Below are 10959 nucleotides of genomic sequence, written 5' to 3' on the forward strand. Positions count from 1 at the left end.
ATTGCTAGTTGTTCTTCAAAACCACTTTGTTCTTAATTTCACTTTAGTCAGCATCTGGGTTACTTTGCATTACTTTAATTCCAGTATGCTACAGTAAATTTCTTTCGCAGCTACAGAAAATCATCTTTCCTAATAGATTCTCTCTATCAGACACTTCACAGATTAAATATACAGCTTTTGTTTATTGATTTGCATCTCTTTTATTACATCTTTATATTAGAGAGCTCATAGTATCTAATTTAACAAAAGTTACTTCATAATTTCAGAGAAGCACAATATGAAGGGACATTAGAAATCACCTGATTCTGCCTCCTGCTTAAGCAAGGCTCACCTTAGCTCACTTTGTTCATGGCCTTGTCCATTTGAGCTCTAAGTATCTCCAAAGATGGAGATTTCATCAGATATCTAATGAAGAAATTTGAGAATAAAACTGAGGCTTGGAATACAAATACTTAACTTCCCCCAATACCTAGTGAACAAAATTTCAGTGTATTTAACTTATTCATTTATATTTTCAAGACTATAATTAATATTAATGATGCTAAAACAAAAAATTACATTAACTTTTAAAAATCTGCTGGACAACTGGTTCAAGCTGCACTGAAGCATCTCTCAGGTGGTGTTGCTTTAACTTTCCTGAAAGATCGAGGTGAAGGAGCTTACCAGAAAAAATACCCAAAGTTTTTCAGGGCAACAGAACATGTTTTTTGATTTCAAAAATTAAAGACTGTGTTTCCTGTTATTAGCACGTGCAATAAATTGGTAAGTTACAGTCTTAGAGGAATGTGAATACTTAATGAGAAGTTCTTAGAGGGAAACTTTAAAAGGATCAAATAGTTGGGGATGTCTGACAACAGTACCCTTCCAACAGTAGCTTGCAAAATCTGTTATGTATTTAATTGTCAACCTATGGGCAAATGATATTACACATTGTTACTCTTACTGACTCCTTAAAAACTGCTAAACTGTACATACTATATTTTTAAAATACTAACATCACTTCCATGACTCAGCTGCAAGTATCACATGAATTTATCTTCTGATGCATGTATCAAGATGATCAAGATGAAAAGAGAGACAAAGACAATAATGCTCCCACAGGAACAAAGGAAGACTTACTAGCTCCATGATAACTGACACTGCAAGACTAACATTCAACCATTCAGAAGATGCACATTTTAAAGATTTCTGCACATGTTTGTAGATGGAATGGGAGCAGCTAGCACTTGCCATTTGAAACCCCTGGCTATTCCCTCTCTCTCAGTTTAGCTGGTTTTTTTTGTGTGAAGAATTGGCTCTGAAGGGCTTCTGGTAAAGAAGTTCTCTACCATAACAAAAAAACGCGAGAACAGTAATGGCAAAATCTTCTTTAAAACTAAAGTAAATAATATGAACACTTGTGAATGACTTCTTTGAAAATTTCACAATAGCAGGTTAAAGTGGTTAAAGTCTTAACTTCCAAGGCTTTTAATAAATTAGTATTCTAGTAAGACTGGGAATATTCTTCTTGCTCTTTATACTATCCTTTTTTGCTTCGATCCCAGCAGCAGCTTGTCCAGAACATATCTATCCCAAACCAGCTTACTGTTTTGTCTTGTATTCACAAAAATCTCCACACATGTTAAAAAAAAAGAACATGAGGGAAAGAGCAACACGAAGAGAGAATTAATTTCCTGCAAAACAAAATACAGAATAGAAAAGTATAGGGGACTTGATTCCTAGTCCTGCTGAAGAAAGGAAAAGGACTGCATCCTACTTTTGCATGAGAAAAAGGACAAAGCAATAGAACAAATGAAAGCAGTTGTTCATGTCCAGCCTTGTTTTCTCCAGGTCAGTTATTTATCTTGGCATAATTGTGTTCTGGAATAAGGCCAACTGACTACTTTAGAGTAATGAAATAAAGAGAAGAGTACTAGATTGCTTGTCTTACATTTATAAGCAACTTGGTGATCTGCTGACAAAGCACTAGGGATGGAAACAGCAAGAAAAAAGTGAAAATGCAAGTGACAGTGATGTGAAGACAATCCTGCATCTCTAACATTAGCTTTTAGTATATTCCATAACATATTCCACTACATAATTTTAATCAGATGCTTTTGTGGAAGCATCTACACCTGAATGCATGCTTGCACTCAACAGAAATACTGACTGCTACCCAACCAACCCTCTTCATTTACTTGCTTTGCAGGTAGAAGTTCTGCTTGGGAAGATTTCTACATCAACATAGAGTGAAGTAAGCAAATTTCATGCTGCAAAAAATCTCTTCCTTTGAAAATAAAATTCAGAGCAAAAGCATCTACAATAAGATGAAACCTGCAGAGAGCAGACTGAACCAAGTTTTTAAGTCTCATTCAAAGAATTTATTTAATTTAAGGAATTGCTAGATTCTTTCTGCTACAGCAGACTCTTCTGGAGTAATCAGGAAAATGTTTTATTTATATAGTACAGGACAGATGAAATGAACAGACATACAAGAGTATGTATTCTCCTCATCAGAAGGCAAGGGTCCTTCTGAGGACACTGGGACACTAAGAAATACCAGTATAAGGTAACCAAGTTAAAAACCTCTGTCACGTCACACTTATTTTCCGATTGTCTAATTATTTTGAAAAAAATGAAAGGCACAAAAGCTGCTGATTTAATTTGATTTTTCTTTCTTCTTGGGAGCTCTGGTTGTGTTCTTTGCACTTAATCCTTGAGAAAACTAGGGAGATGAAATGCAAAATCAAAACAAGGGAGAGAGAGACACATGGCATGGACATCTCCCCTACACCAAACAATTTCAAAGAAAGCGAAACAACTCCCTGCATACTTTTCAAAAGAACACAACCAGGTTCTCCATAAATTAATTTTATGTTTAAAGCTGTGTTCTTTCATGGTTTTGGGAACAACTAAGATAATTTGGAAAGAGAGGATGAAAAGAATAAGAAAAGAAAGGTAAAGATGAGCTTTCTTCTCCAGCTTTCAATGTTGTAAAAAGGACATCTCCTCTTCACCTTTAGTTATTCCTCATGCCTACAAGAAATTGGACATTTGCCTACTGAGTTATACAAACATGGACAGGAATTCATAATGATAAATACATATACAAAAAATAGAGTAAGGGTATGTATGTACTATAACTCTCTGTCTCTATAACCTTCCTTTTCTTTCATCTCAAGGGATTCAAATATTTTCATTCCAAGGATCCACGGGCAAATTCTGACATAGCAAAGCTCCCATATCTTTGTTCAGACATCTCAAAAAACTAGTAAGCTGAGAGTAAGACTTGAGAATATGTGAAAAACAGAGACATGCAAGACAATAAAGATAACACAAGTGGTAGGACTGTTGAAATGGTGAGCACCAGAAGCTCAACAATTCCACAAAAACCACACTGATATGGAAATCTTTAAGATCTGACATGGGGAAAAAAGGAAGTAATTCCACAGTCAGTGGAGTATTGCAGATAGTCTGTTATATCAAAAATCCATTCTAACCTTTTCTCTGCTCAACTGATGCCTACCTCCTTAGCTAAGGCTCAGGTCTCTTACTTGGATGGTGAATACACTAAACTTTAACCAGAATTCAACAAAATAGCAACCTACTATGCATACAAGTTAGCCAATAACAAATTGCTCTAAACTCCTAAGCTGTGTATATCCTGCTTGCAAAATGAGAACAAATTAACACAAAAACCAAGAGTAACATTCAAAAAATCTTTTTTAAAGGCTGAGTCCCTTCATTTATTCCTCTTTAACTTTCTGCTTGAGAGGCATTATCATGCAGAACACCAATGTGGCTGAAATAGCTGCCTCTGGAAGGAGATGGCATAAGAAAAATAACAACGAAGAGATGTTCTCCTTACAAGTACATGCTGTGAACATCCTAATACACATCCTAAATAAATGCATTAGGCACAGTTTTCAACTTGAGGCATTTCAGCCCACTTTAATTAGATGTGTGATCTTGGTAAGGTTTTCTTACCAAAAATAGTATTTGAACGGGAGGTCTTTCAAAGCTCATTCCTTCAAACCTCTATACTGCAGCTTCTCCTTCACTGTCCTTGACTTGTACAAGTTCAGAAAAAGATCTAAATATTTTATGGCTTATGTTAGTTTTTTCTTTATACAGTTTGTATTTATCGAACCACTAGTACAACAGCACATCCCTAAGCAGAAGGGTAGTGTTTGCTATGCAAAACACACAGTCCATGATTGGCATCTAAGACCAATTGATCTACCCATTACCACTATGTCCCTACCCCCACAAGCTTTACTACAAAGCTATTGATTTAAACACTGCCGATCGGTTTCCATTTTCTGATTTTGGGCAGGCCAATTAAGAAAGTGAGTAATTGTGATTACACTGCTTCAGGATCAATTACATCTGATGCAAGATAAAGTGCTCCTCTTATAACAACGTAAAGAAAATTCTTATGATCAGGAACACTTTATAGCTGAGCATGCTTCTAGCAAAAATATAAAATAACTGACAACATCTTTCATAGAGATATGTTAAAAGGAAATATGAGAATATAGGCACTTCTGTGTGCACATTATTTCAACTACATTTTGACAAACTTCTAGAAGTCATTCCTTCTTTAGGATAAAAGCTTTTTGAAAAGTATAATAAGTTACAGACCCTGCAGCTGAGTTCTTTGAGACATTGCTCCCAAAACATCACACTGCTCAGTTTCTCCAGTGATACTGAAGAGCAGTAGGATTTTGAACAAAATAAGTTTTCAGTGTAAGATAGCAAATTTAATGCAAACAACATTTTACCTATTTTTATACTATTTTATAGGAACTAACAGCAAAGAAACAAGGCCCTATCAATTAGCAAAGGAACAAAGCAAGCAATTCCTACTCTTAATTTAATTTTAAACTTAGCTTGAGCGCTTTTGTCATTGGACTCACATTGTATAAATCATTAAAATGAATACACCACTGAGGTCTGAGGCAAATCTATTTACAGTGATGTTACTCATAGTCTGGTTGGTGTTCAGGAATATTGATCTGTCTTGTTTGTCTAATAGGAAAATAATAAACAATTACTAGGCAATGTTGGAGAAAGTAATCAGTTTTTATATATCACTAATACAGCAGACCTCCCAAAACATAAAGGTGATGATCTGCATAAAATCAATGTGTTATGCTACATTGCTTATCCTCATCACTGCTGAGATTCTTAGCAATAAATGGTGTAAGTTAAAAATCAAATCATTGGTAGACTGAAATTACGTACTTGAAATAAAATATCTGCTTTATTTAAAAAATAATATTTTTGCTTGATAAACTATCAAGCTGATACTTTTTTATAAAATTCAAAATTTATTTAGATAAAGAGAGTCAGAGTATATGATTTTAAAGCAATTTTGAAACCACTGCCTACAAGGGAACCTCCTTCCCAAATAAACATCAGGCAACAGTTCAAAGCTGTTTCCAAATTCCAGCAAACAGCATACAGGCCAGCTATAACAGCATGACATGCACAAACTACATGCTGCAGAGATTCTGCTGGGAGTACAAATATGTGTAAACTGACTATGCAGGAGCATCTACTGTACATGGAAAAGTTTGAGAAATGGAATATTGAAAGCTGTGTTTCTTGCAACAAAACATATAAAAAAATCCATTCCTTCAAAACATGTAAGAAAAAAAAATGTGTAGACCTGCATAGTGTTTCTGCATAGTTTAAAACACTACATAAACCTGAAAAGCCCCTAAAAGAAGGTTTCAAGTTTTCTCCCATCCATTTCTCCCCATCCATTTTTTCCCCAATGCTGAAATTAACAGATTTTCAAATGCTAGTTTGTAACAGAACTCCCATAGGGTAAATGGGTTCCTTGCTGGAACCTAGGAGGCAGAAAGAGGATCTTGCACACACCAAGAAGGAGCACAAAAAATGTAAATCAGGCATACTAGACAAGATTTAGTCGGCCAGCCAGTTACTTGGTTTCATTCTCACTATTGATTTAAAAGAATTTACAGCATTTCCCTGGTGGGCAAATTCTGGAGTTGTTTTCAGGCAGTCATGTTACAATGACCATGAGCACCCATAATTAAAACGCAGGATAGTAAAACTGCTCACACTATGTGCCATTTTGACTTGCTGTTTCTTACAAGGAAGAACACACACAAAACACTAAAGCAGAATAGTCAGACATGAGTGTTCCTTTCCAGATGGTATTAATACGAAGAATCCTTAGAAGAGTGGGACAAAAAAGTAAAGCTTCTAAAAGTAAAATTGAACACTAATAATCTGCTATTTCTCTTAAAACATCTTGGATGTATATCACATTGTAAATTTTGTTTAATTCTTTGAATATTGAATAAAACAGTAAATCTGGTATCTCCAAGTAGATTTCCAATGAACACTAGTTTTACCTTCCACGAGAAAAAAATTACCCTTCCCCTCCCAAGAACTTACCATAACTGGAAGCTGGCTGTCTGGGTAGAATCACAGAAGTCAATACCCACTGTAGCAGTAATGGATCCTCCAGGCTCAAGGCACTCTGCTTGAAGAGATTTTTAACAGATAAAGTACGCATGCAAAGCAACAGAAGACGTCAGATGTAACCCCCCAAACTTCACATAATCAAAACCCCCAAAAAGCTCTGTAAGAAAAAATCCAACAGTTATAGCTTTATTACAAATAGGCATCACCCAAATGTCACACTTGCATGTTTAAGCATCCTGGAGTCCCCCTCTCACACAGTTAATGCACATGAAATGTTGCCATTTCAGTCTTAGAGCTCTATCAACAAAATAAGGCCTTGCATTAGAAAAGCAAGGAAAGGAAAATTATTCACAAAAAACAAAATCGAAGTGACATCCTTTAATTGTGCACAGATCTAGTACTGAGATTTTATTTTCAATAACACTAGTTTGCAGATTTAGTCAGTAAATTGCAAAATACAACAAATAAAATCTACATTAATACACACTATAATGGAAAATAAGCTGAACTTAAACTTTATTTCATAGTTACTGTGGTTTACTTGTGTGTCACTATTCTACCTGCATTAGATGGAAGGGAGAAGAAGGATTATGAACACTACATGGAAGATAACTTTATGCTATACAAGCAGTGCAGACTGAGACACTCTTGGCAGTGAAGACATCAAGAGACATACTCATTCTTAGATTCTTGGCTAAATCTCTTCACTATTTCCTTAACATTGTAGAGGTAAAGTTTTTTTTAAAGGCTTGTAAGCTTCCTTGTAAGCTCTTTCTTACGTAAGTAAAAAGAAGCATTAAAGCAGACTTTGCCTTCTCAAGATGACAACAAAGAGCTGAAAGCACACTTAAAAGAGAGAAATTAAAATAAAAAAGAATAGGCAGGCAGAAAATTGTCTAACTTCCAGATTATTCATAATGTACCTGATACTTTTCAGGAAGTGAAAGCAGACAGATGCTCCATGACAAAATGTAACAAAATTTAACTATTTCAAGATTAGGTTTGCAAAAATGCAGAAAACATAGAGTTAATGCTGCTGGCTAAAGTCTAAACTGACACTAGGAATTGAATAGAAAAAAAAGTATTCCAAGGAGTCTGTTTAAAGCATTGAAAGATTAAAGGCTCCAGCTCAAATTCAGAATTAACTTTACCAAAGTCTTTGAGCTTAATGTTTTCAAAGGGAGTTTCAAACACACTTAAGAACAAGGAAGTGTTGTGCACAGGGACTTGGGTGAAATAATTTGAATCATTTCTACTGGAAGAATCAGGACAATTGCCAACAGTACTTTTAGTGACTAAAGCAAAACTAGACTTATATTCCAGCAGGAATACCTGTCTATGCTGACACTTCTTCAGTTGGGTCTGCTAGGTAAATTGTAGGATGTGTTTTCCAAACACTGGAAACACAAAATGTAGTAAGAAAAGGGTGTATACGCTTAGTTCTACACAAAATGACACAGAATACAGAAAATTTGCATTCAAGCAAGAAAAATAACATTTTTGGAAGAACTATAGAGCTTATTTTCTGCAGAAGAAACCAACAGCTTTTCAGGGCAAATACTGCAATGTCTTTTTTTGGGAAATAAATACTTTACAGGGTAGGATTGTTTTGTGGAGCTCAAGGAACCCAACATGGATAATTTATTACTTCCATCTCCCTCCCTCCCACCCCCGTATTTTTATGTGAGAGAAGTGAATGTTACTGTTAATTGCTACTGTTACTGTGGGTATAGTATCTCCTGATCTGATTTACAGTATTGCTATATTTCTACTTGTAAGACTTTGTGCTTTATTTCTTCAAAATGTTTACAGGTAGGGATATAAAATGAAGCTCATGGGCAAAACTAACTTGACATTTCAATTCTGAGCTGGACTTCTTTTGAAGAATAAGTAGCAAAATGTTCACTTAAAAAAAACCAAACTAATACAATTCTAAAAGTAACTGCCTTGATCATTACCAAGTATGTATCATTACCAAGATGCAAAAAGTTATTAATTTTAAAAACTGCTTTTGTAGCTATTTGGTGTAAATCTGCGTAATCTTTTCTACGTTTAAAAAAATGTATTTCAATAGTATGGAGTCATTTAATATAATTATCTTAGCTACTTAAAGAATACTCTTTAGTTCCCTGTTGTGCTTTAAGAATATGTTCCTATATTCTTCTATCATGATACATATTCACATAATGATGTAGCTCATTGAAGGGAAGAATTTGTTTTATGAAACAAAGACACTTCTGCTTCTTCTGACTACAATGTCCTAAAATAAAGAACTGTTGAGAAAAGAAAGCAGATTATGTATATAAGTATTACTCTTGAAAAACACTTGCTGTGATCTGTGTTCTTTCTGAAGTTTTATACTCTTTTCCACTGAAATTTAGCAAAAAAACCATCCTGATTAGAAAGCAGAAACTAAAACAATTTAGATCAGGTCTGCTTTTTATCTAATCTAAGCAGAGACAATTTGTGGAACTATGGTAGACACAAGCTAAACTAAAACATACACTTCCACTATACTGCCATAAGCTCACAAGGAAATGGCAATGCTCTGAGTGATCAACATAAATAATACATTTAGATTCCCTTAAAGCTTAGTAAGAAAATAATTGTGAATATAAAATCAAAACCTCATTTTTAATAGAAGCCCATAATAGCTAGTTTAAAATAAGACACTAAGAGAATCAAAGTTTGTAGGGATGCAGAACAAGTTGATAGTTGATGAGTGTCTGTGTTGGTATGTACACCTACCCTCCCCACCACATACACACATATATGAGTATACATGTAACTATGCAAAACCACTTTCCTGTGTTTGAAATTTTGCTAAAGATTAAGAACCTGCTTTTTTAAAGATAGGATATGGTTACCTATTGGATTAAACTCATGCATCCTCATGCCTGGAGGTAATTTCTTCTCTCCAATGTGAATATTCTCTATCTTCTGATCAGTTGTATTTGTTAGTGTCACTTGCACAGGTACCATACAATCACCAAAAATGCCTGGCTGTCTTGAGAAGTGATAATGAGCGGCTAATCCTTTCCCACTCATTCGGTGAAGCAGTTCATGTGTTTTTGTTGGCACAGAGACATGCATAGTGACCTGTTAAATATAACACAATAGTTGGCAAATGTTGTAAGTCAAGAACAGTAAAAATGACATTTGAATATTGCATTTTTCACTCAGTTAGAGCACCTGCTTTTAAGTTGGAATTTTAGTGAACCAGAAACGTGTGAAATACATAAACAAATTGCAGTAACAGATTTCAGATACAGAGCCTAAAACCATTTCTGGTGCTGAAAATGCCTTTGTTGTATCTTCTCACTTTCCACTATAAATCTGTTTTCAATTTTTTAGCTTTACAGTTGGCTATTAAATTATCACGTTTTTTGAGAGTTACAGTTAGTTGTGTTTTTTCCAAAAAGAAACATTCTGTGCATCAGAATTCAAGGGTATTCCCAAGCTCATTGAGTAAGATGAAAGTATAGTGAGAAATTGTCTTCTGTTTCTCTTGTTAAAACCACAAAAAATGTTGTCTAACAATTACATTGGTGAAATAATAAAAACATAGTTATATAAATCAGAAAGATGCTGACACTTTTTAAATAGTCTTGCTGCTAGAAGCAATAAGAAAAATCCCAAGGATGATTAAAGTCTGTTCTATCCTGCAGAAATAGCATAAAAAAAAAGACATTCAGTATGCAAACATATGACCCAGACTACTACTGACAAGGAAATAATGAGCTCAAAAGTAAGGAGTATATAGAAATCTGAAGACAAGTGAATTTGAATTCTTTACACAAGTTTAAAGAAAGATCAGAGTTACTTCACATTATATTTATAAAAAATATATAAAAATTTATAATGACCTGTGGCATCACATGACCAGAATTACAACTAACACAAATGACTGGAAAAGGTATAATTTGTATGGACCTTCACAGTTACTGAAAACTCAAAAACACCTTTAAATAGAAGTCCCCAACTTTCACAGATTAATAGTCTTCTTAGTTTTCTAGAAATAACTGACAAGGTCAAGCTCTCAAAAAAAAAGCCTCAGTTATCAAGAATAATAAAGGAAATACCTTGAATAATAATATCTTATTGGTACACAGAAAGAGACAATAACAGTAAGAGGTTATTAGCAGTCAAATTAGAACGCTATTTAAACCATTACTCAAATAATGACAAAACTCATGTTTTAAGATGGAATTTAAACCTTATTTTTAAGTTTAAGCTTAGCCTCTAGCTTTTAATATTCAATTCAATTTGAGCAGGACATGCAGAATTGAAAAATTATGTCATGAAATGGTTCTCCCTTTTTACATTAACAAGTTTAAGACCTATGTTTAACTCATGTTAACAAAAGTATTTTGCAGTACATTAGCTTCTCTGTGTTAACTTTATAAACTATATTTATTAACAGGAATGAAAACTTGTAGTCAGAAGTCTGTCAAGCAGATATACAGAAACATAGAGCCATTGAGGTTGGAAAAGGAATCTATGTTCTGTGTCCAACTG

At 34.3% G+C, this 10959-nt stretch overlaps 1 protein-coding gene across 1 annotated transcript in view; it reads right to left on the minus strand.

Moving 5' to 3' along the window:
- AP3B1 (adaptor related protein complex 3 subunit beta 1) overlaps positions 1-10959 on the minus strand; it is a 153978-nt gene that overhangs the window by 20982 nt on the left and 122037 nt on the right. The window contains 2 exon segments of the mRNA XM_018918489.3: positions 6412-6499; positions 9309-9540. Coding sequence (XP_018774034.3) covers positions 6412-6499; positions 9309-9540 — 320 coding nt within the window.

The sequence above is a fragment of the Serinus canaria genome, chromosome Z (assembly GCF_022539315.1).
Source record: "Serinus canaria isolate serCan28SL12 chromosome Z, serCan2020, whole genome shotgun sequence".
In the NCBI taxonomy this organism is placed as follows: domain Eukaryota; kingdom Metazoa; phylum Chordata; class Aves; order Passeriformes; family Fringillidae; genus Serinus; species Serinus canaria.